Source organism: Squalius cephalus (assembly GCF_949319135.1).
Source record: "Squalius cephalus genome assembly, chromosome: 15".
Classification (NCBI taxonomy): domain Eukaryota; kingdom Metazoa; phylum Chordata; class Actinopteri; order Cypriniformes; family Leuciscidae; genus Squalius; species Squalius cephalus.
The window spans coordinates 5,750,536-5,777,712 of NC_137136.1; the positions used below are offsets into that span (position 1 = coordinate 5,750,536).

At 39.0% G+C, this 27,177-nt stretch overlaps 1 protein-coding gene across 2 annotated transcripts; it reads right to left on the reverse strand.

Moving 5' to 3' along the window:
• On the reverse strand, positions 1 to 26,891 carry otud7b (OTU deubiquitinase 7B). Of its 2 annotated transcripts, none has more exons than XM_079893842.1 (13): positions 26,676 to 26,891; positions 13,327 to 13,513; positions 10,527 to 10,707; positions 9,581 to 9,751; positions 9,091 to 9,318; positions 8,029 to 8,130; positions 7,586 to 7,713; positions 6,926 to 7,032; positions 6,446 to 6,573; positions 5,816 to 5,965; positions 5,386 to 5,500; positions 4,477 to 4,561; positions 1 to 3,885 (listed from the first exon to the last, which is right to left on the reverse strand). In XM_079893842.1, the coding sequence occupies exons 3-13, from the start codon at positions 10,609 to 10,611 to the stop codon at positions 2,431 to 2,433; spliced, it is 2,754 nt and encodes a 917-aa protein (XP_079749968.1). In that variant the 5' UTR covers positions 10,612 to 10,707; positions 13,327 to 13,513; positions 26,676 to 26,891; the 3' UTR covers positions 1 to 2,430. The 2 variants fall into 2 exon arrangements, with proteins under 2 accessions (XP_079749968.1, XP_079749969.1); XM_079893843.1 differs by having other exon boundaries at positions 4,483 to 4,561; positions 26,676 to 26,887.
• Between the last annotated feature and the right edge of the window lie 286 nt (positions 26,892 to 27,177).

Below are 27,177 nucleotides of genomic sequence, written 5' to 3' on the forward strand. Positions count from 1 at the left end.
TTATAGGAAATTTAGTGCTTTAAAAAGTGAATGTTGAATAAAATGAATCTAAGCTTTGAAAACACGGGAGATACAATATAAAGAGGTGTGTTGAAATTGTTAGGATACTAGCCTGACATATTTTTAATTGTGCAAATCAGAAATGCAAATGTGGGAACGTTGGAGATGCAATGCGGCCTTGAGCTGACACAGTTATACAAATATTTGCATACGACTGATTACATTTGTATTGAGTGTTTCGGAAGCAGAGGCGGTTCGCTACGACGCAGCTCTTCATCTGCAGTACACGAACACTTACCCACATCAAATGAACATGATCACAGCAGCAACATCATCTTATGGTGCTAAGAGCCCATTTCACATGAGCAATGAGAGGGTAAAGGGATAGTTCACCCCAAAATAAAGAATCTGTCATAACTTACTCCCTCTCATGTCGTTCTGAACCTGTATGACTTTCTTTCTGCGGTCAAACACAAAATGAGATGTTTAGCAGAATGTCCAGACAGCTCTTTTCCATATAATGAAATTGAACAGGGCATTTAACTAAACATTTAGTTAAAATGGAGCAAAAACTGATCTTCCCTACTATGATCTAACATATAAGATGGACAGACTTTGGCTCATCTACACTCAGATTCAGAGAAAACGGAGTACGTGTTTGCAGTCCAACGTAGCTCTCAAAATCTCATTCGCACGTCCACATTGGTGTGTTGTGCTTATTTGCAGGACACCAAGTACCATTTGTCCTCACTAATGTCAAATTTGTCAGTAAATGAGCAGAGGGCAAGACTTTGTGTAAATAATAACTCATGATCTTTTACTCACATATAAGTTGTATGCTTCACATTTACTTTCATTGTATGGAAAACGGACTATTTAATTTGCTATTTCCCAGTCATACGGGTTTTGAACTGCATGCAAGAGAGAGTAAATGACAGCATTTTCCATTTCTGGCTGACTCGTACAACTGGCTTTATCAGAGGCTGTCCTTTCTGTTAACAGTGTAAAAGGATTTTGAAAGCGTTTGTCACAAAATCTCGACTCAAGGTGCATCGTATAGTTTAGAGAGATCTGCTAGCATCCCTCTACGTCCACAAACATTGAAAATCAGCACTGTGAATCCAAAACCAAACAAAAGTAGAAATTCAGTTCAACAATCCTCATGGGAGGACTGAACTAAGACTGAAAAGGCAACTAGGAAACAAGTGAGTTTGCGCACAACACAGTGGCACCTACAGCCGAACCCTGACCTCCGCAGTCCACGCGAGTGGAACCGCAAGCTCTGCCTCCAGAATGGAGCAAACCGCCAGACTAGAAGCACAGCAACATAACAGTCTATTCATCTAAAACCCACATGCACAACCTCTGGACATGAGAAAAGTGCTTGATTTGGTGCAGCAACTACTCTGGGGGCGATACTGCGTCTATCAATAATCTTGTGTCCAGTGAATTTGAATGGAAGCTGATGCGTTAACCCCAATATCATAAAGGAACACCATATTATTTGGTGCAGCAGTAACAACTGAAGAGGTCAGAAATTGTTTTCAACATCCGCCCCCTTTGACCTGCAAGTACCTAGAACTAATTTATCAATAATACCAACATAATACTTGAATACTACAACATGATGTACCATTTCCAAAAAATATGTCCGATTTCTTTTCTTGAGAAAGGGATTTCTTTGCGCTAATTTGAAAGGATTTGCACTTTTAAATGTTCTAGAAACACTTAATAAAACGGAAATGACTGCCAATTTTTAATCAGGGCATATAAAGACCTAAAACGAACCTTTTGTCTGTCAAGGTTCAGCTCCGTAAGTTAAACATCTTAGAAGCGAGAAAGCACCATATTAGCTAATTTAAGCCAACTAAGTATGGCTTCAAAAGGGGTGCAAGTTAAAGTATTGTAGCTTTACAGTAAAATAGGCCGATGTGGATAACACTCGAAGCTAACAGAGTGTTGTTGCCTTACGCTCGCAATATGGCAAGTCTTATTTTGATTGCAGCTGATATAAATGGATTTTTTGTAACTAATATAAATACGCATTTTCTGGTTGTGCTTAACGTGTATTTTGGGGTACGCGGCATGTTCATGTGACGCAACGTGTAGCATGTTGTGTTCAAATGTCTATTGCCCGTGTTCTACATTCTCGCCACAAGGAGGAGACAAGGAGACAGGTAAGAGGATGACCACGTCAAGCAAATGTGTGAGGAGCTTTAAGCTCCTGCCTATGAGCCACAGCAAATGTAACACAACAGCAGTCCCATTTCCGCAATGCCCATTCACTGTGGACACAGAGTCTCAGTAACCTGGTTCAGAAAGGCCGATCTCATGTCTTAAAGCAAGATCCACACAAACAGGATATGATGTGGCTCACATGGTGGGCTCCAATGAGTCCTATATGAGAGAAACGGGACAGAGATTGTCCATTCAAAACCTGTGGATGGCCGGCTCTGTTTCCCGTCTCTTCAACTCCTCTCTGTAACAGTACGAGCAGTAATTGCCCGTCTCGGGGTGGCCGTAGTAATTGCAGGTAGGCGTTCGGCATCTGCTGGACTGCAGGTTTGCAAGGCCACCCGCACTGCCCAAGGAGTAATGCCTCACAGGCATCGGCCCATTACGAACGTCCAAAGTAGTGCGCAAGTCCCGCAAGCCATTAGTATAGCCTCCGGTAGGTTCGGTTGGGTAGTCAGTTGGGTCATGCTCCTGGGAAAAAGATGCCAGGCAGGGGGTGATGATACGGGATGGGCTACCCAAGCTGGTGGAAGGTGGGTGGTACTGGGAATGGGGAGGACCCTGTGCAAGGGGGCAGTGTCGCGGCAAGGTAGCATAGGATGGTAGGCCTGGGTAAGAAGACGACGAACCTCCTGCCAGTTGCCGTCGTGTATCCATGTAACCGTGCACATGTAGATGCTGAGTAATTGGGGAGGGAGAATGGTCAATGAAGGTGGGCCTTGGGATTGGGACCACACCCGAGTACATCATCGGGCTGAAAGAAGTCGACTTCAATGCGTTAAAAGTAGGAGGCGAGTTATCAGTAATTTCCTCTTTGCTTTCAAAACTTCGGTAACTCAGCTCAGGCCCATCCTTTTTCATTTGAGATCCACTAGTTGTTGCAAGACCTCCTGCTGCTTTCCGTTCAGCTTCCCTCCTCTGTTCCTGTTCGGCACGGAAGCGCTCCTCGGCATCCATCAAGTATCGTTGGATCATCTCCTCCTGGAACGGTTGACGGTTGCTAGTAGTGAGTACAGCAGCGAAGATGTACTTCCTTTCTCCTTGCATTGCGGATCGGAGGATGCTAAGACTCACTTTCACATCCGAGCTGTACTTAAAAGGGTCACTTTCTGAAGAGTAGCTTCCGTTTTGCCGTTCACTAATTGAGGAGGGTGAACCTTTCCCAGAGTCCTCGGAGCCGGTTTGAATGGAAGGAGAGCTGTCCTTACTGCCCTTACGACCTCTCAGAGAGCCTTTCTTCTTCTCCAGACCCTCTTGTTTGCCTCCACTTGCGTTCTTCCCCGTCATCAGGCCTCCCACATTCTTCTTCAGCTTACTGCCCAGGCTCTTGCCAAAGCTACCCAGCTTGTTGGCAACGGAATCAGCACGTTTCTTGTCCTTGTCCTTATCCTTTTCTTTGTCCTTCTTCCCCTTCTCCTTTCCAATTGTGCCAGTCGTCCCAGCTGAACTGTTACTGGATGAGCTAGAGGAGCTGGAAGATCCACCACTTGTTTTGCCTGTTGTCCCACTGGTTCCAGTAGTACTGCTGTCCCCATTGCCGTTGGAACTGCTGCTGACGGACTCCTTATCTGACTCTCCAGAGTCTGGCGGGGTGCGGGCATCCTCTCCTGCAGACGCTGTAGGTGACTCTGGCTGGGCCAATGGGGCCTGCTGTGGATGCAAACACAAAATATTGTCACTAGATGATTAAGCTGGAATACAAATAACGAGAACAGTACAAAATCTGAATGACAAGTTCAAAGATGACTTTTCAATCAATGGTTTTCAACAGTTTTGACCTGAAGGCCCCCTATTGACTAACACAATATTTGAAGAATATTTGTGTGTGTGTGTGTGTGTGTGTGTGTGTGTGTGTGTGTGTGTGTGTGTGTGTGTGTATGAATCTATTCATTTCAAGTTTAAAGTAAACATAAAAACAAATATGTATTGAAGGAAAAATGAATTCAGTTCACATTTTGCTTCCATGTTTGTAATGACTTTTTAACTTGTATATAATAAATATATTAATATTTATCAAATATATTACATTTATAAAAAGTATACATTTAATACATTTAATATGGGAAGTGATAAGGAAACACTATGCCAGTTTAATCAAAAAAATTATTTAAAGATTTTTTTAAAATGAAAATGCTTTGGATGCACTTTGTTGTCAGAGTAAAGTGTTTACCAAAGACTTCTGGTTAACAGTTAAAACTAAACCAGTAATTATTAGCACGGCAAAGCAAGCTAGAAGCTCACCTGTACCTCACAGGGTAGGGGAAGCCAGGTGACAGTCATGTAGCTGTGCAGCAGATGGAGCTTGGCCTCCAGAGATAAGGTTACACTGAAACCAAACAATAGGCAGGTCAGAGAGCAGATATTCACTTATAAATGGTATTCAAACTGCCTTTGAATGTGCATGTTTCATGAAAAATGCATAAATAACATTTGCAAAAGTAAAAAACATATTTGAAGTATTTAAAGAGATATTCAAGTGAAATATTTTAAAATAGCATATCAAATTTTGACAAATGTAAAAACTGTGGAAATAAGAGGTAACTACAGATGCAACCCTGAGCTATTTAAGTGCCTCTCTGTGTTCCATTCATAGCAAGAATTTAGCGATAATCTGCATTAAAGAACAAGAGTTGCTAATCTTGAGTGTTGGCCAACAGCGCTCAGTTCCAACAGGCTTCACAGTGCTAATGCCTTCATTACAGTCAGGCATTACTGAACTCTGCTGTAAATAAGTCAGAGCTGAGTCATTTGGCACTACATAGTCAAAATAACCTGAATACTTTTTTCTGGGCAAATTTGGTATATGCACAACACACAGCAATTACAAGAATGCTCCAGGTTTAAAACAAATCAAAATCTATGGATGGCATTTAGAAAATGCTGTTGATTACCAAAGGGAATAATTTCAACTTCCCTCAGAGTGTATAAACACATAAATAGCATGGATAAATGACTAATATAAATTCTTTGACAAAACAAATGCGGATGTCTCGCTTCAAACTTGACATGCAGGTTTTTTTTACTGTAAACATTTTGTTGAGTCTGAATTATTGTCTGTGGTAACTGACAGCATATCAGAAATGTTGTCCAGTGAGTGCAACTACATGCATGAGCAGCAGTTTTCTAATCAGCGTATAATGTAATGTCTACCTTGCTAGCATCACATTGTCATTGTCATCTTTGCCCCATTCCCAGTCTTCCCCAGGATCCACAGCAAAGTGCAAAGGCAGCATCTTATGATCCGAGTCCGTCAGAGGGATCACCACTGTGAACGTTTTTGACAAACAAAAGATAACAAACGGTCAGTGCCTTTCTGAATTACACTATTTCACTACTTATGTATACTTTGGCTTGTTTTACAAACACAATGTAGTATTCAACTGAATTCTTAAGACTACAGGTCTAAAGACCTTTGAAAAAACAAGCTGCATAAAGTGGATAAAGACTTTCTGGCAAGCATAAATTATTGCAGTTTTTTTGTCCTGTCCTGGTTGGCAAAACTGGTTTATCAGGCAAGAACAGCACACAGCATGCAACATAAAAAAGCAAACAGATTTGCTACATATAAACCATTCCTCACCTTGTTCTTTGGAACAGTCCTTCTGCTCCATTGAGACCAGGGCAGAGAAATGGGCCTGGTCATATGCCAAAACGAGAGGAGAGCGGTGACACTTGTTGGCTGGTACTTCCAGAGGCAGGTAAATCCCTCCAAATGGGATTGGTGCAAAAGCTAAACAAGTGACAAAAAAGAGAGAGATATCAGAGACAAACTCTGAGATATGCTTTGTTAATGGAACATGGAAGGACAAATGGAAAATTCATTATTTAGATGGGACATAGTCAACAGTTATGCAATTTTATTTTTCTCCCTTAATGTCATAATTTAGTTTTACACAACCATTTTGAAATTCTGCTACAGTCATATGCTAATTAAGGATGTGACTGTGAGGAAATTTTCATGGGTGGGCAAGTGATGTAACTGGTGTTGCGGCTGAACACCGGTAACACTGACTATTGCAGCAAGCCTAATGCTAATGTGCTCATGGTTACATTATGATCATGAAGACTTGTGATGTCATTTTTCCAGCTTAGCTTCAATAGACAAGGGAGGGAGTTTTGCATTGTGAATGTTAGAGTATTACAAAGTGCATCAAACTACCCTCATTAAAGGAATCGTTCACCCAAAATGTAATATTCTGTCTTTATTTACCTTCTCCCCCAGAGTCCCGCAGCATGGTGTCAGCCACCACCACTATCGGCCTGCGGAGCACGTGAGCAAGAACAAACACATGAAACTCCTCCAGGCTCTCATATACCGGCTCCTCTTGTGACTCGGCACTGCGGGACACAAAACACACTCACAGCATGAGCATTAAGGCCCTTGCACACTGAGTCCGAAATTTTCGCACGTTAAAAAATAAATACGACCTCACGTTATGTCAATCACACTTGTACACTGCCTCCGAAACTTTCGTCCGTCAAAAAAAAAATCGAATCGGGTTCGATTTTCTGCGTTTTCGCATCCGTAACAAGGGTTTGAATGGTGTTTTGACAGTTTAGAGCCACAGAATGACGGATACGAAAAAACGCATGCGAAAATTTCGGATTCAGTGTGCAAGGACCTTTACACTGCAGAAAACCTGTTTACAACTTTCAATCTAGAAAATTAAATCAGATGAAATCAACACACCCGTTGCTGCCGTTGGTGCTGTAGTGTATCCTGGGTTCACTAGATGCCAGTTTCAACAACTCATTCCACTCTCTCTGCCACTCTTCTTCTGTGTAAACCAGTCCCGACTGCACACAAATTCATAAACATAAACATAAACATAATTAGGCTGAAATTTTCCTAATTACATTTTCAAAAGTTTGGGGTCTGTAAGACTTTTTAATGTTTTTTATAGAAATCTCTTACGCTCACCAAGGCTGCATTTTTATCATCAAATATAGTCAAAATTAAAACAGTAATACTGTAAAATATTACTACAATTTAAAGTGCAATTTTTGAATATTACCTTTAATGCAGTGTTTATTACAACTGTTTGTGAATGTAAAAGGTCTGCAAAGTTTTATAGACTGCAAAAAAAACGTGATACTTTTTTACAGGATTCTTTAAAGAGTAGAAAGTTTAAACAAAATATAAATAGAAATCTTTTGTAACATTAAATGTCTTTACTGTCAATTTTGACCAACTTAATGCTTCTTTGCTGAATAAAAGTATTCATTTCTTTAAAATAAAAAACCTTTTGAATGGTAGTGTATATTTTAATTAAGAAGCCTGATACCAAATTGATTAGTGTTATCTGATGCAATCTCTTTGTACAAAATAATGAACCAAAAGTGCTCTAACCTCTTTGTTCTGCATGGTTTGTTGCCATCTCCACCTTCGCTTTAAAGCTTCCCTCTCCTGCCCATGATCCATCAGTGCATAGAGAGACTTCCGCAGCATCAAGTCTCGATCATGGAAGCCCCACATACCTGCATTATAATGTTCAATGTTTTAAGCATAATTACCAAGATTTCATCTGGCAGTGATTTCTAGGTGAGTATGCAGTCCTTTTACTGTTGTTTTGGACACAATAGTTAGTGTTTACTCTAAAAGTGCCTGTATGGAACTAATATATCGATATATCAACCAGCATATATTTTCAATGATTTCCATCTTTTAGCCTGTAAACTTTGAGCTAAATGTAGTACCAACAGAAAGCTTGAATTAATCCACATAAAACTGTATAAAATCTCATCTGTTCTATGCTGATTACTTGCAGATCAGAAGTCAGTTTGAACACTTACCCAGTGAGGCTGCGTGTAACAGGCAGTTCCCATCACCACTAGTAGCCAGAGGTAATAAACTCTGACATCCAGTGCCTAAACGAGTCCACCAGTTCAATCGTCCTGTTGAAAAACAAATCTCTGAAATATTTTTGGCTATAGACACTGATACTTCTTAAAAATCTTTCTATGGCTGTATCCGAAATCGCATACTTCCCAACTATATATATATATATATATATATATATATATATATATATATATATATATATATAAAAACCTATGTAAACAAGTTGCATGTCCGAATTCACATTATTCATAAAACAGTAGGCAAAAAGTACCTGGATGACCTACTATTTCCGGGTAGTGCACATCCAAAGGACACTTTACTATCCCATGAGGGGGACTGGCAGTGAAATGACGCAACCGACACTGGTAGTTCACATGACAATGACAACATGACGAATGTAGTATGTCCAGATTACATTCATACTACACACATCCATACTAAATAGAACATACTTTTTTAACAGTCACAAAGTAATTACTTATTCAAAAGAAGTTCCAACACCGAGAGTATGCGATTTCGGCTGCAGCCTAGGTCTCTGTTCCAAAACCCAGTTAGCTGCCTATGTAGGCAGTACTGAAAGGGCGATGGTGAACCATGTGAAATATCAATCATGAATATACTTATGATTAGATTCATAATTCATCCAAAACTATCAATAAAAATTGTTAAATCTAAAAAAAAAAAAAAAGACCTTTTTCCCATTACTTGTGTGTGCTGTGTATCTTTGTGCTTATTATAGTATCATGCTAGTGGCTAACTCCTGTGTGCGTCACATAAGAACCAGTATATGTATGACATGGCGTTTCTGCCTATGTAGGGCATTTCAAATCAGTAACTTATGAGGTTACAGTTTAGTCAGGATGCTTATATAGACAGAAGAGAATAATGTAGCTAACAGAAATGTCATGTTAGAAATATCTGACTATAAAACTACTATAATAATAATAGTTATAATATAAAAAAATATTTGGTTTGTTTGTCAGAGGAGAGATTCTTGAACTAAAATGACTAACCCGCATGCTCCAATGCCACCATCATAGACTGCTCAATGAGGTCTCTTTCGATGAAGCCGCGGAAGTCGTCTCTGTAGACGGTGAGGTCAGGCAACTGGAAGGTGCAGAGTGGAGTGTCCAGAAGCTGCTCGTTGCTGCCGCCCGTACTCGACACGTGCGAGCGAGCCAGAGAGACGATGGTGGAGCTGGCGTGAGAGATCCCCCTCGACAGTCGCTTTTCCGTGGCCGCTGCCATGATACATGTTCAGATTACTGCGCATACTGGAGAATATGAAACTAGACACTGGTAACCTATTATCTGGCCGACCTATTCTTACCACTCCTTTCAATTCGAAAAACAATGTTAGTCAGGTGAGAGTGGGCAAGGCTTTGAAATTACATCATATGCAACTGGTGTCATGATCAGCGTAAATCATTTACATAAATTATGAAACACCATTTGAGAATTGAGGTCAGGCCATGTAGAGAGGCGTTCAAGTGCTTTTCGTACCTTGCACAACCTCATCTTGGCGATGCAAAAGGGACCGCCCCGTTCGTGCCATTTCTTTCTCAATGGAGGGGTACTCTCTCTCCTCAGCAAGGGTGCATGAGAGGTTCCCAGCATGCACTTGTCTCAGCTGCTCAAAGTCACTCAGCGCAGCTGAGAGGTCCCAATTCTTTCCTGTGAGGAGAGTCACAATCATGAAGTGTGCAAGTAAATAAGAGGTCATAGTTCCACTGCACTTCTGCTTAGGAGTTTAAATATTAACCCAACATTGTTAGGTGCAGCAGAGTTCAATGACACATTCCACTGCAGTAGCTAGTGTAAATATTGGTCTGTAGTGACTGTAAAGCTTGCAAACTGCAGAACTATGTATATTTTAACTCATTCTCTTATCTGCAGTGTTGCTAGGCAACATGCGCTGGGTTAGATAAGGTTTTGTTGCACATGTTCATATAGACGCTTCAGTCACTGTTTTTCTTCTCCCTCCTGTAGTCAGTTAATCATAAAGACCTTAGTCAGGATAGATGCCATATTGAATTCTACATGGCTCACTCAAATAGAATTCATCAGTCGTAGCTATCTGTTTTATAATATAGTTTTGAGTCTTGTTTTTAATTCAAGTGGTACATACTGTGAATATTTTGGATTGCATCAATCAAGTTTCAAATAAAAGGAACACAATTAGAGACCACTTGTCATTTAAATGCATTGGATTATCAAAAAAAAAAAAAAAAAAAAAAACATTATTACATGGTTATGTCATATTTTAAACATTTTGGGTTGGTTTGTTTTTGTGTTATAGTTAAAGTGATGTAACAGTACTCATTCAACAATATAAGATTTTGGTCATTCCACCCATCATCTCTACCAAAAGACTGACTTCTTATTGGAGCAAAATGAATGAATCAAAGCTGAAGAGGGGGTAATGGGAAACAGGATGGTTTTGGCTCACCCTCCAGCAGGTCTCTGGCCAGTCCTGGTTCAGCTCCAGTAGAACGGACAAAGTCGGACAGGACCGCGTCCATATCCAAAGTCATGTGATCATGAATTTACAGTGTAGAAGGGGGCATCAGGAGAGAGAAAAGACATGAGAGCAATTCTCCCTCACAGCAAAAGCACCATTACGGCCACACCTATAGAGCAAGAGAGCAAAACAGATAGAAGAGAACCTTAGTGAGGCCATGCTCAAGCTTTAGCTCGGTGCATCATATTGGTGCACATTACCAGAGATCTGTTGACTCCAGCAGTCACATGCCATTCCTGTGACCTCTGCTGTGTAGCTCAGCTGAACGCTTCAGTTTGCATTACAGAGAATTTGCAATTCATTAGAAAGGTGGATAGTATGATACAGCTGTTTTAGGAGCATTTCAAAGTCCCGAACAGTAACTGAAAGATTAAGTAATTCAACAGTACAACTGTTTTCAACATGGATAATAATAAGAAATGCTTCTTGAGCACCAAATCACATATTAGGATTTCTGAAGGATCACGTGACACTGAAGACTGGAGTAATGAAGCTGAAAATTCAGCTTCGACATCACAGGAATAAATCACATTTTGAAATAATATTTCAATATAATATTTCAGAATATTACTGTTCTTACTGTATTTTTGATCGAGACAAAAAAAAAAAAATCATATTCACATCCATTCATATTGTGGAGCCCAAACCAATAAGCTTTATACATTGTTTTTAGTTCTTGATCTTCCTTGTCATAGAAGTTCCTACTTGTGAGTTTGCAAGTCATAATTAAAAACATGTGCGTTCAAGTGATTTTGGTCAGAATAAGATGCAAGCAAGCTCTCTTTTGTACTTTTTCAAAGACCGGAAGCTTTTTTTGGTTCAAAATGTAACTCAAAAAAGAGCAAATTTTGTCTGTAATTGATGCTTTCTCTGTGTCAGCACAAGAATGATACATAGATAATGATGGGAAATTTACTTTGTTACGCAAGTCTGCTGCCTCATAAACTGGCTAAATGAGTAGTATTTTCTAGCAAGGTTTATAGCTATTCCTCATCAACAGTACACAAAACGCACAGACTAAATTGCACAGTCAATATTCACAATTACAACTTACTATGACAAATAGCAATTTGGGTCAGGGCTTAAAGGTAAACCAATGTTTCTCGCTAAGAAGTACGACTCTTGAAGTATCACTGATCATTGAAGTATAATTCATGTGCACTTGTCTCATAAATACATTCATTCCAACATGACTCGAAGGCTGCATAAAAAACCTTTACGCCTCAAACTGCACTGCTTAAAGCATTGTGACAGAGATGGTCAGCTGAGAAGGCAGCGCAGGAAAGCACTGGAGGAGCTGAACAATGCCACTGCACTACCCGTTAGGGCTGCACGATCTACTGAAATTATTGAAATATCAGCAATACATATCACTATATGCATATCGGAAAGGGCTTGCAATAACATTGTAACATTAATGGTGATTCAGATAGCAGAGAATAAACTGGGCTACTGAGCTCCACTCACATTGTTTTCCATTAAACTACATTATATTTGTCACATAATTCAGTAACTTAAAAATAAAAATAATTCTATATAATTATAATATAATGAATATCCATAATTAAAAATCCATTTCTTTGAGTTTATCTGAACACCAATTAACCAAATCTGAACACCGAGTAAACTTTTGTCATTACATTAATTCAGTTAATTAACCAGAGAGTAAACTTTTGTCATTACATTAATTCAGTTCACAGACAGAGAGCAGAGAGCTTAGATATAACAAGTTATGACAGGTACGTATAAACGGTAAAAAAAAAAAAAAAAAAAAAACCTTCCTCAGGAAATCAAGTTGACATTAAATCACTAGTTGGCTTTGGCTATAAAAATCCTGTTTGGAACATCTGTAGCATTTTGGTTATGTAATTTGTAGCTTTTAAATACGTTTAAATATTCGATATGCGAAACAAAATCAATAAAAAAATATATATATCAGATTATTTAAAACGTTTTTTTATTTTAAATCTTGAATATTGGGCAGCCCTACTCTCCATGCCTCATTCAGGCAGAGTTGGTCAGTCATTTTATGAAGAATTTTAAATGACTGTTGAAACAAGATTAGACGATAATAAAGCTTAATGGATGACAGATAAAATTAAAGTGCCATTTACACAATCCTCAACAGGAAAGGGTGTTAAATAGTGATTCGTTGCTGCTGATCACACTTCACGGGTTTGCGAACACAGGCGTCACATATAGATGATAACTTTATGCAGTCAAAAAGTCCCAATGTTTAAATCACCCCTCCCTGATGTAATGGTACATCCTGTCAGCGCTGTGGTCACCTCCCTTAAAGCTCTGACTCAAACTTTTCAATATAAATGCCCATGACTCATGATTCCTTACTGGGCCCTTCCCACCTCTATGACCAACAAAAAGGCAGGCAGCTCGCTGTGCCACTGACGGACATAAAGGGCCTTTTCAGCGAGGAAGCTGCTTTCTCTCTCGCTTTGACTTTGTATGGCAACTATAGCAAAGTGACTAGAGAAAGACTAACAGCAAAAACAAGGGAATCGGTTGAATCTGGAACATGATTATGCATCCCTATCTGATCATTTCTAGGCATGTAAAAGAACTCCTGCCAGAGCAGCTAATCAGAATAATCCACTGGGTGGGGATAAGATTAGTGACTCAAAAACAGCTCCTGTCAAGAGTTTAAAGGAAATATGAAGTGCTAAATAAAACCCTAAATGACTCAATAGCATAAAGCTTGGTTCACACTCACCTGACATCTTTCATAACATTAGTTAGAGTGAGTCAGCCTCTTCTAACACAAACAAACACAACAGGCCAGCAGTTTCAGAGGTCTGGGCCCCCAGGACAAGGTCAACAGCCCATCTCTCAGCAGCAGCCAGGCTCTGAGAACCATCCAGCAAGCAAAATGGTCAGAGATGGATGCTGTGCACGAAAACCTGAAAAACAGAAAGTCAAAGTTAACTTATCATCTCAGATTGTTGAGGGAGAAACGACTAACAAAAGGCAACTGGCATGTTTACAGAGTCAGCTTCTACGCAATTCGGATGAGATCTCAACATCACAGGCATTGCATCATCATGGCATTCAGGGTTTGCCAGAGACACCTAGGTGATGGATTGTAAACAGAAAGCACCCAAAAGATTTTTCTGCATTTGCTAGCCGGGCTTTTGTCTGTTACATAACAAGCGTTGCTGCCAACACGTGGGTGCTTTAAGATAGCAGGATCACTGAAACAGAGACGCACACAAGCAGAGGTCAACAGAGTTGTGTTTGCTCTGTGCACTGTGCCGACTATAACCCTCTAACCTATATGGCTGATGACTGTGTACAGGTTAAACTAATAACAAAGATTTGCATCAGTTTATGGAAATAACTCAACTTTTTGTAACCCTCGCTCCCCTATAAAGATGCATCAGGGCTCAACAATAAGGATGACCCCAGGTCAGCGAGAGAGAGTTCTAGGCTAGTTTATGGAACTGTCAATCAAGCCAGTGCTGCGTTGTTTATGTTCAACAGTTCAATGATCACATGCATGCATTTTTATGCATTTGGATTTACGAGGCATATTGAGCACTGTAGTCGTGAATTGTGCTGGTTTAAGTGCGGCACCAAGATCCCATCATCTAGCTGGTTAATATGAGGGTATTTTGAAATTGCAAATATCACTTTAAATAAACAAACAAATAAAGTAAGCCTATGTTTTTACAGAAAGAGTGCATGATTTTATAGCTGTCATGGAACTGACACATTTTGAAACACACTGTTTAGTCCTGATGCACGGAACAAGACTTGACATGCCTCTCCTTCATTTTCTTGTCAGATTTCCTCTTTATATCTCATGACATGCATGCAATATAATAATGAGACTAGAGTAGAGCTTCACATCTTAAACTGAATCTGAGGGTGCTTTCACACCTGAGCGTTTGTTTTGGACCTGGTGCGTTTTCTCCCTTGGTTCGGTTTGTTTAGGCATATGTGAACACGGCAACTGCACTCGAATCCGCACCAAAACAATCGCTCGGAGACCGCCTGAACAAGGTGGTCTCGGCCTGATCGCAAACGAACTCGCTTGAGGTGTGAAAGCTATCAGACCCAACAGACCAATTAATCAAAGGACAATATGATTCATAATGGGAAACGTGCTACATAAATAGCAGTAGTGTCTGATTCAGTGAGTGAGCACATTAGTTATCACAGTTGAAAACCAAAAGTGCACCTCTTCATCTTAAAACGTTGTGTAATTGTGCTTCTCTGTGCAAGAATGCTGCCCCGACGAAGCCTTGATTATAACATTATAACATTCGTATAGTGTTGCGTCTTGACACTGTTAACCTCTAGACAACAAATGATCTATAGGTGTGAAAACGCCCTGAGTTGACAAAGTTCCTGTTCTATGGCAAGAATTTGTTTCTCTATGGTAGCTGACATTTAATTTGAAAACAGTTCATGACACATTTGGCTTTTTTTCTCCCCAAAAGTAGGCTACAAAACACACATAAGCAAGTTAGAAACTAGAATAATGGCTGTGCAATGACAAACATAATGCAAAACATACTAAAATATAAAATTGAGACCATAACATTGGTTAAGCGAACACTCATTTTTCATAATATTTACTCAAAATTAGGGACGCTCATAATTAACTGGTTAACCGTTAAATGACAATAAGAATTTTGACCGATTAATACTATCGGTTAAATGATTTAAAAAGTAATTTAAAGGGTTAGTTCACCCATAAATGAAAATTATCCCATAATTTACTCACCCTTAAGCCATCCTAAGTGTATATGACTTTCTTCTTTCAGTCAAACACAATCAGAGTTATATTAAAAAAATATCCTGGCTCTTCCAAGCTTTATAATGGGACTATGGGAGTGAATAGAAATTGAAACAGAAACCAGCGGGCTCACGTAGCCTACCTCCCTCATTCGGCACAATACGAGACCTGTTCCCTAAGCAGCTTTCTGTGTGCGCAATCCAAGATGGAGTCAAACACGGACCAGTATAAGCTACATTGGGCTTTGGGTGTGCACTTAAATGACAAATACACAAAAAATGATGTCAAAATGTCCGTCTTGGTGAGTTTTCACTTAAATGCAGTCAGTTATGTCTTAAGTGAACATCAACATTTAGGAAAGTGAACGAGAGAATCATTCACTGCTCTTCACTGAATAACTATAGTAACCTTAATAAGAATCAATGTATATTTAATTCATATGGGGAAACCTATGCAGTGTTTTATTTTTTACATATGATTACTTTATTAGATTTCTGTATAGTAGTAGTTTTTTATGAACGCAAAGTTTTGCAAAGGGCCCCCAAAAGTCTAGGAAAGGCACTGATGCCCATCAGAGTAGTGTAAGACCTCGTTTGAAACTGTAAAGAGTTTACTTTTATTTGTGTGCACTCACAATAAAAACAAAACTGTGCTTTTGAAAACAAACAGGAAGCCTTTTATATATTCCTTTTATATGATTGTATTCTGTTTTTCTCCATTCTCAGAAGCACTACAGGTGAGTGATGTGACGATGAATCCTCATGTTCTTCTGTTGTTTATGCTGATAATACACGTTAAAACTATTTTAAATGGATCACAGACACTTAGGCTATCCATTCTGATTTAATTTTATTCTAATTTAACATAACTTGTCAGTTAACAGTCAGTGATCGGTTAACAAGCTTCAATTGTCAGTTAGGGAAAAAACCCGAAATGAACATCCCTCCTCAAAATTAAGTTATTCAATGAACAATCAGTTGATAAATTTTGGAGCTGTAAAAGGAGAAACTAATACTACTGTTCATGTGTTATAGTACATTTGCTCTGAATACAAAAATGTGAGTTAATGACAGCAGAGTTAATGATAGCAGAATCAGCAGCTGAAGAAGTCTGTTTGGATATATGGTATAAATGCTCCAAGCAAAAATAGGGATGTTTCTCTTCAGGTGTTGTCCGCCCATGCAGAGCTAATGAGCTCACTAGAGCACAACACCAGCATAAATGAGCAAGATTAAGCACTAACCAGCCATCTGCTACTCATAATCCAAATTAGTAATGTCAGACTAAACTGAAGAAGCATGATCCAAATACAAATGCAATACTGTAAGGAAAAAAAAAAAAAAAAAAAAAACTGAGCAGACCTCCTCACCAGAAGTCACTGCTTAAGGATAATTGAATGAATGTTCCCCATGGTTTTAGAGCTGCATTAATGAGCCCAACTGGTATCAAGCAACCACCACTGCTGAGCATGAGTGAAAGAGAGACCGCTTGTCAATCACAACATGACAACATTGTCACTCTCTCACACCATGTCCTGACCAGGTGCGACACGACCATCTGAGTCTCACTGTCAAGTCATTTTTCTGTTCTAGCTAAATGCTGAGAGAAGCAACCAAAATCACAGCCGAAGGGAACATATTTTATGTTTAATGATTCTGCCCTACAAGCAAAACAAAAATTGCACACAAAAAAGAAAAAACAAGCTTTCAAACACTTTGTCCTGCAGTCATTTTTCAGATAATCATGCTCCAAACAAAACTGACAAAATTAGTTTTCTTGCAAATAAAATTGCACATTCTGGAGAGGAAAACTTGATTAATATAAATTACAACAGTGCATTAAGCATCATTTCATGAACAAAATGAATAATTAACAAATGCATGATTCAAACAATGTCCAATGAAGTCTAACGATCTGATGAGCCTAGCAAACTTAACTGCTTGGCGCTGGCGTAATTGGTTTAGGCATGGGAAGCGTAGTATCATTATGTAACATCACTATAGGGCTCTGAGATGCAGCAAAGAAGAGAAAGTGCTCTCAAAACCCAGTTTGCACCTTCTCGCTATACTGCACCAAGACAGGCCATGCAGTGATGAGACACTGAGGCCTGAAAGCAAAGGGCTGCCTCAGGGGTTTGTGTAGGGATGTGTAAGCTCTCTGGAAAATAAAGGACTGCACCACAGATATATACTCTTCAGCATCCTGTCCAGCCCCCATTAAAAACTCATTAGTGCAAAGCAAACCAATTGTTAAGCAGGAGCATAGAGTCACTGTTAATTTGTCCATTTGCAGTTAAGCAAGTGCTAAACAGTCCAAATGCAGTCCCCTGTGTGACTCCTAATCAATGCTCAATTGCGTTTGCCATTTCCTGGTAATAAAAAACAAAATAAATCATTTTTAAAGAGATAGAATATATGCTATGTTTCTGTCACCTCCCTTCTCTGGTCTTAATAACGATTCGTTTTATTTTTTACTTATCAAGACACTCTACAATGCTGATAGGTCAAGCCAAGCCTTATGTGGGGCAGGGTATCGGGTATTTTTTAGACACTAACCGAATTGTCTCGATACCAGAGTATCAAAAAATATCTTGTCGTTCGGTATCAAATTTCGATACCTATGGCGTTAATCTCGTCAACGTCAGTGAGCCAATAATCATGCAGCCTGATTGGCTGTGGCGAGGCATCAGGGAAAAACACTAGTTTACACCGGTTACTCCGAGAGACGTGGCTCACACACGATGCTGAAGTCTGTAAGCGTCCCAACCCCCATAGAAAAGATGTGGAAAAGATCAAAAGTGTGGCAACATTTCACCAGGCTCAGTGCCAACAGCGTGCGATGCAATATTTGCAACAAGAGCATTACTAGTGCCAAGACTTGCAAAACAACAAATCAGAAAAAAAATTAAGAGCAGAAAGTTGCTCCGTCTTCGGTTGCAAGAAGAACTGGAGTGCGTCACAAATGATCCGAAACTCAGCGTATAGGATACTTGCCTCACAGCTCACAGACATGAGAAATAGGCATATAGAAACCTTGAAATGTCTACTTTTAAACTACCCAATTTGAATTGAAAACATATACTCTCTGATTATGTAATCCAAATCAAAGGTGCATTTCTAGTTACTATTTTATTAATAAACAATTTAGATGTCTCCTTGCTATTTTTCCCTGACACATTCATAATCATTAGGCTACTTTTGCCAGTGTTTTGTGGTACACTTTATGCATGCGCTTGAGCGTGATTTTTTTTTAGGTAATATGTAATGTAATCTTGTTAAAATGGATTTCATAAAATTGGTACCGAAAAAAGTAAAGTTCAGGAACCGGTATCGAAGTCAAGGTATCGGTATAGAAGATTTTTGAACGATACCCAGTCCTAGCCTTATGTCTTGTCCTTCCTCAGTCTAAGATCATATTATTCCCTGAAGCAAAAAAAAAAATACAAATTTAATTAGTAAATTAAATTAAGTACATACAAAACAATAATAATAAATGACAAAACTATTTTTATGTCAGTTCTAATATTGGGAAATAGGTCAAAAGTCTGATGTAGGCTAAATGTAATGTGAATATCTTGGAACGCTCTGTGGGACTAGAGCTTCCAACGCACGTTCAAGCTCTTATCAGCAAAGCGCCAAGTTTAGAAAAGCCTGTTCTTGACTACTAAAAATAGCCACATATAATCATAGTCAAAAAAAGCAACACAAAGTACAAAGTAAAGTCTGCAAAACAGACAGCAGAGGGGAAACAGGAGGGCAAGAATTCTGGCAAACCCCCATGCTATGAATACCACAGAACACAATGCACTTTACTGATACTGAGAAATATTTCACAATGAGACCCGCTCACAGCCCATCACGTAATACACTATTTCAGCAACAGTTTATACAGTAAATGATTTGAAGCTAAGAGGAATAGAGAGTCATCTTTTTTTTTTTTTTTGGTCTCTGGAGTGAGAAATGTGTCACTGAGTTCAGAACAGAAACTGGAAACATAGCGTGTATATACAGTGGAAAAAAAATATTTTTGCTGCTTGTTCAAATTACATGAGCTAAAGCAACAGAATTGTTATACATTTTGTCCTAACTTAATTTCATTGTGTTCAATCTACTTAAAATTGAAGTTTACTTCAACCATTTGTGTTGGGATAACTTGAATGATTTTTGTTGCATCAACTGAAACTGGGAAGTGGATTGTTAGTTCCCAGCATGCTTTGCATATGGAATTAAGTTGAAATTAATTGGCAATTTACGTTTTTTTTTTCTGAATGAGGGAGGTAGGCTACGTGAGCCTGCTGGTTTCTGTTTACACGTTCCTTTTTGAGTGAAGGGATAGATCTGTTCATTTTTAATGTTCAGTCATGTTTGACATTTAAATATGTTTCTGTTATGTTGACATTTTTATGGTTACCATTGTGCTGAAGAGTAGAGCTTGGTTAGGTTGTGGATGGCTGCATGTATGCATGATGTTATGGCCAATGAGCAATAGCTTTACTTATGCCAGTGCACTAACACACATCTTCCTACTTGTGCTGTGCTAGTTACAGAAAGTTTGTATTTTGAAGTATTGCATCAGAAACGAGTGATGGAAACGACAAATTTTGTTTTTATTCTAGCATCTAGTTTTTATTCTAGCTTGAGGTGGTTTTTGACTTGTGGGAAAAAGAGTTCATGCGAATAATGGGAGATGGAAACGCATTTGCCATTTAAATTCTGACAAAGCGAACATTTAACCCACGTGATTAATCTGCGGTTTCCACTGATGCTGTCAATAATGTTGCATATAATTTCAAATGTGGCCTCTCTGACATTCTGAAATGTCGTAGCCACAGGTTGTGAGAAAAATGTCTGGTCACCACGACCTCCTAAAAATCTTAGTGACGTTGTTTTCCCCATATGTATGGGGCTCAACGGGGTCGTAATGCACTTACTGCTAGTACCTTCATCAAAAAAATCTGCATTTCTTCTTTTGTGCACAGCATTCAATTTGGCGATTGCATATTGCACTGATAGTAAATTTATATCTTGCCCAATAGTAACTAATTGCAGTCCTGTCTCCATTTTCTATGTGTGCCTTGTTTTATTTAATGTTGTTGACTAGTTTACCAATACCACAGTCATCCACTCGAACAACTTGATGGAAATGCACCTAATTCGCATTTTTTCCCCTTTTTTTCTGAGAACTTGAGAAATAATTTGCTTCACGTTTGGTTGGAAACCAGCTATTGACTAAGTTCAACTAAAATATATATGTTTAAAATTAAGATAAATTAATTGTGTAACCACTTGCTTAAAAACACTTGCTAGTAACCAGAGACTGAGCTAGAACATCTACAGAGGCCAATGCCTTTTAACAAGCTTAAAGAGTTTGTATGGGAATATTCAGAGTTTGCTAAAGTCTTATATCCTACAATACAAATACTAAGAGATAAGCCTATCAGCAAGCCCACACAACATCTGCTTCAACAGATTCTTTCACCTAGTGTAGTAGCCCATTTAACACAATTAAATCCATTTAGTTGAACTCTACAGATTTTTACCTTAAATCAGTGAAGGAAATGCAAAAATAAAATAAAAATAAATGTCCATCTGGGCCAGCCATCTTGGTAGCACAATGGCAATTCTGCTTCATGGCTAAGACTACTGCTGTCTGCAGAAAAAGATAATAATATAATAATAAAAGATAGCGACAGTTATGTTTTCATTGACCCTGGCAAACAATCCGCCACAGTTTTAACAGCGCGGGCGAGTTTGCCAACCTAAACTAAACAATGTTTGGACAAGGAGTCATATTGTTCTGTGAACATGATTTGGGTTTTTCCCCTATTCAATCCACATCTGACTGTCACAATTATGTTTTTAAATTTCACAAACACACCTTATAAAACTAGCCATCTGAGCAGGCAGTTTAAAGTGCACAATCACGTCAGACAGCTTCTGTCATTTGAAAAATGTGCAATGCTCACTGTGCCAAGGGAATCAAGCAGCGGCTCCTACAAAGGATGCTATTGTTGCTTAAATGATGAATTCAAGCGACTCTGTTGTTGTATTTAATCTGACACAGTTATATAATCTACATTAAGGTGGCAGGGTGTGGTTTGCATTTTGATTTACACATTGCTTTTAAAAGGCGTATTTAATGAGATTTGATCTAGTGCTGCTGCTTCCTTTCATCAAGCAAAAGAAGTATACCATGACCATGAGTAAACTCAAAGAAACTTATCTGCACAAAACGTTTAAGCAAGTCAAGCTTAACTGCTTCGTTGTTCAAATAAAACACTTCAAACAAACCAATTCAAGGGACGGCTTTTCACAAGGGTACAGCAAGAGTAATATTTCTTATATAGCAAACAAATATATATTCAAGAAGGACATTTGGATCATACAACACACTACAGGCACCTAAAGTGTACACAGCAGCAGCTCAACTCGAATTATCCACAGCCTAAGGCAGCTATTGCTCATGTGAATACCCACGTGCTGCAAGCTCGACAGCCAGGCATCTTTGCTTCAATCCCTGTGATGTCATCCCATGCGAAAGACTCCTCTTCAGCTTCTCTGGGATAGGATTACGGCTGCTCTGGATCAAGACTGATGTTCAGCGCATGAGCCATGTGATCAACACACTTTCACACCAGACACTGGGCCCAGTGACAGCCCACTGACAGTAAACTGACGGTTACATTGTTTATTTGACTCTCTGGCCACTGTTTGGACTAACGGTTGTGCTTTTGTTTCACAGCATAATTTGTGGCGCTCTGAAGAATAGTGGTTTCTTAAAGAATGTGACTAGTCTTCATATGAAGTTGACGCATAGGTCTGGGGCAGCGAGGTATGCTGCAAGCGGGACTCTCCAGAGGAATGAATCAAACTGTGGGCACTGGCTGTCATCAGAAACCAAGAGAACAACTAGTTCCTAGAAACTCAGAGCTGTAGAAAAAAGGACCTGCATTTTAAAGCTACAGCTTAACATCAAGAAACAAGTTAGAGACAAGGCTCTCTGACTAGACAATGTTAGCAGTCAGTCAGTCACTCAGCAAACACTTTCAATACCCCTGGATCAACCTGCAAGACCCCATTGCTTTGCTCAAAGGCACAATGATGATGGCTCATAGCTCAATATCAAGCAAAAACAATAATAAAAAAAAAAAAAATCTTCTATTTAATATGGCATAACGCAGAGATGGGAAGTGACAAAGTACAAATACTTCGTTACTTTTACTTTACTATTTATTTTTGAGACTTTTTACTTTTACTCCTTACATTTTTAATACGAATATCAGTACTTTCGACTCCTTACATTTTTCAAAATTGGCTCGTTACTTTAGTTTCAAATCATTTCAGTGGAGTTACCATTATTATTTTTCATGTCATCAACCCTTCGCAGGGAGTTTGATTGACAGGCAATCTGACCAATCATAATCCGCCAGTAGATTAACATTGGAGGATTTAAACTTGAAAAACGAAGTGTACCAACGTATTTTCGACGTATATTCCTTCTTATGTTCATTCATGTTTATTTAATGCTATAAATTAATTAGAAGGAAGTGATGATCGGTTCACGAGCAGCTTTAACTAAGGCTCTACAGCAATCTGCCAGACACATTAAAGAGCCACAAAACGGTATTTATTGTTTAAATTTCTTTAAAAATTACTAAATTTGAAAGGTGAGACTTTGTTTCATATCAAAAATAACATGGTGTGTCCTGTCTGTCAGCGCCTTGTCAGTGTCTTCTCTGCTCTGCAATGTATTTTTCACTGCGTGTGAACATTGTGTGTGACGTGAGAGTGGCGTCACTTGTCGGACATAGCAACAGTAACTAAAGGGAACGGAAGGGTATGGTTTGCAAACCGGTCTATGCGAACGGCCAATTGGATGGGAATATACGTTGCACTTGACACACCACAAGACGACTCGACAGATTCGGCTGCATTCATTCGCGGAAAAATCATTACATACATGTAGATTCCTTTAAATGTTAAGATTAAAAATGAGAAACTGGATCTGTGAATTCTCACAGAATCACAACTGAATTCATATCTTGCTACTCAGTCAGAATCTTATTAACCTGGAGTCCCAGTCTCTGTGACAATAATCATATAGGCTATGTAATGTTTTAGGCCTATTGGCAGACATCCATTTAAAATGTAGGCAATGGTAGATAAAGAACCTTTTTTCCAAATCCACTTAAGTTTCTCAGCTTGCACTCTAGTAACATTTGTGTGATCCAGGTAGCTTTGCATAAAAAATGGTTGTCATTCGCAAGGCTACTTTTACTTTTATACTTTAAGTAAATTTCCAAGCCTGTACTTAGTTACTTTTACTTGATTAAAGAAGTTAAATCAGTACATCTACTTTTACCAGAGTATTTTTTAACACAAGTATCTGTACTTCTACTTGAGTACGGGAAGTGAGTACTTTTGCCATCTCTGGCGTGAGGTCTGTTTGTTGGGGCAGATGATTGTTGTGGGAGCATTTTGGCTCAGTGGATAACACTGTAAGTGATATGTAAGTTCTCTGGCCCACCTGCTCTCATTCACCTGCTGTTCTCAAACCCACTGGTGAGGGGACACCACTTAAATTTTCATAATTAACTAGTAGCACCTGCAGGTTCTTACCTGACACCTAGCTCACAATTAGCTCTCCAAAATAGATAAGTGAAAAAAGGAACTGTGATGTAAAGCACAGAATATAAGCATTGGTTGTCAGGTTTCTGAAGTTGCATGTGTCCATAATCAGGTATCCCTATTACTTTTAAACAGTGGCAATAAAACATTCTTACAACAAACATGCACACCGTCTGCTGCAAACTGGCCCAACCCAAATAATGATTCCTGACTCTATTGATGAAATATGCTGACCACTTAAACATGCTTATCCGCATAACTTTTAAGCATGTTTTCAGCATTAACGCACTCTCTAAACTGTTAAAACAAACCCAAAAGTTCCCAAAAAACAATAATAACATCAGAGGCACAACCATGTAGAAGACTTAGAAATAATGGAGCGCAGAACTCCAAAGCACACTCTTGTACTTCAATTTCAGGTGTGCTGTAAATAGATTATGACTCAGAGGAAAAAGCTCTAAGATCATGTAACTTTCAACCTGTTTACTGCAAACTACACATAAAACAACACACTTTTCCTGGTATTTAAGGAGGCCTTTGAGGTACTGTGTAAACTGCAAGCCTGGTAAAACAATGATAGAACGATGGATGTAAACTCAGGAGAAGCAACACACAATCATGATATTAGTCTGAACACGGTCACTCTTAATTAAAATAAGAGCCTAAACTTATCTAACAGACAACTACAGGTTAGCAGAACGACAGGACAGGACAGTTAAAGTGTAAAAACATCCCGCTTTAGACAGAAAACAAAAAGTCCAGGACAATTTAATACAGCCATTCAGTTTAACCTGTCTTGGGGTGTGACATGCTAAACTCAATCTAAAAATTACACCAAACAGCATTTTCTAAATTGTGTTATAATTGTTGTTGTGCATGCAGCTTTCATGAAATATTAATAGACACTGCATAGAATATTTCTACTTTTAAAAATGTATTTGTAATATCACATGGACTACTGAAATGTACTAGTCAAAAGAAAAACAAAGAAATAAATGCTTAAAAAAATGCTATTGTCAATCTTGCAAGTACAAAAAATATCAAATCATAATGAGGCTGAAGAGTGGGTCTGTTAACTACGAAGGCTTAGCTATGATTATTTTCAAGGTCCACACAAAAGAAAAAAACAACCCTGAACAGTCTTAAAACCCAAGACTTTGTTTGCACGTCCTACTTTCATGTCTAGGGGTGGCTGCCTTCACTAAACAACAAGCTGACAAAAGAGCTTGTAAATACAGAGCTGAATAATTCAGAGCTGAGTGTAACCGTACACACACATTGTAGGGATTCGAACCATGGCAGCAAGTGCCCACAGCTTTCATTTTAAGCGGGGTTCGGTAATGACTGCGCCACACTCGGAGGATGTCTGTCAAATTCCACCAGAAGGAAAGATGGAATAAGTAGGACAGTTGTGGAAAAAGTAGATTATTAACCTAAATCCCATACAATTTCACATACACATTTGGGCCACTGAAAAACATTACACCCATCTCTGTAAAACTGCAATCAGATGAAACAGTTCAGCCAACTCTCGTTTCTCAAAACAGTAGCAGTTTTTGTACTTTAAATTGACACCTATTGACCTTGATACATGAAGTTTTGGATGTCCTTTGATTGTGGCAACTGATGTGCTGCCATTTATTCTCAATTGGACCGACATCACTGTTGTTTTAAACACTCCAGCAAAGACTGCTTATAATTTGAATATTTTATTAGTCAATTGCATGACGTGATGTTTTTTTTTATCAGTCAATTGCATGACATGTCATGACATGGCAGTGCCCATGTGCGGGCAATAAGTTTCATGTCGAATAAAAATAAATTATTTTCACGTTTATGATCTTCATCTTAATATAATCTTGACGATAACAAGTGAGGATACAGATCAGGTCAGCATATAACACCCTGTATATAATATACACTACGAACCAGAATTGGACACACATTTTACTATATAATAAGCTACAGTCTATAAAACAAATGCCAATCAAATATTATGCACAGGTCAGTCATAGCCTAAGTTACATAGCCTAAGTTACATGACAACCAAATCCCAGTGAAGCATGAAGGGTCACTGGGATGAAAGGAGTGGCCACAGCCATTGGCTGCTACAGATAATAGTCTTCTTCACTAATCCATAACACATTTTCAGTTCTTACTAATATAACGTTAAACCTTTAAAACTACACAATTTGTCCTCCTTTCAGACTGTCATTGCTTGACCAGTTAACGTTAACGTTAGTTAGCTACTCGGCTAGCGGACAGTGAGTGTCTCTCAAAGTTGCTGAGGCACAAAATTGCGTTAGCCCAGAAACTGAGGAACAAGTCTTGTTATACACAATTAAAAGCACTCAATAAGACTTGTGCTGAACTTTTAGAGTCTGTGACTGTTAGTTAATCTAGTTTCAGCAGTTAAAGAAGGGTCACCCGTTCGCTCACCGTCCCCTCAAGAGTGTCCAGCCTAAAACATGACCTAACGGCCAACTTTCCCTTATTAACACTCTACTTTCACACAGTTTTTCCACAGAAAACATCTATTTTGATGTTAAACTACGGATATGGCGGAAATAATGGACACTTTCCTTTCAACAACACCACTCAAACGCTGAGGAAAAATGACCCGGTTCCGTTACAAAACGCTCGTGAGGGTTTTTCAGGCTCGCGGAGCTAAAGCTAATGCAGTTGCGCGCTTACCATGAGCGGCCTCGCGGAATTTCTCTCTCATTTCCTCCCAGTCTGGGCTTTTCGATCGCAGAAAATCCGTTCCTCAGGAGATAATGTGTTGTTCAGCTTTGTGTAAATGTCAAAAATACCTCTTGCTTGTTGTCTTAAAAAGACTTGACGACTAAGTACATTCTTACTCCCACAACAACAACAATGTCAACCAAGGCGCTACAAATCCGCCCATCTAAGGAAACTCAACTGACCGCTTGGGCCAATCAGAGAGAGAGTTGAATTTGACGGGCATAGATGTGAGCCAATAGCGATTGGAATTTCCTATTAAGCTCCGCCTGTGGGCAGAAAAGGGCAAATGTGAAAAGAGAGTGGGAGCTCAGTATTCCACGCTGGTTGGTCAACCACATAGTACATGATGGGCATCGGTTCGAGGAGCCTATTAAAGTGAATCGGACCTGTGACAAAGTCGGAACAACGCCATGACGTAATTTGCTGATGCTGGAAAAATGTCATCAGCATG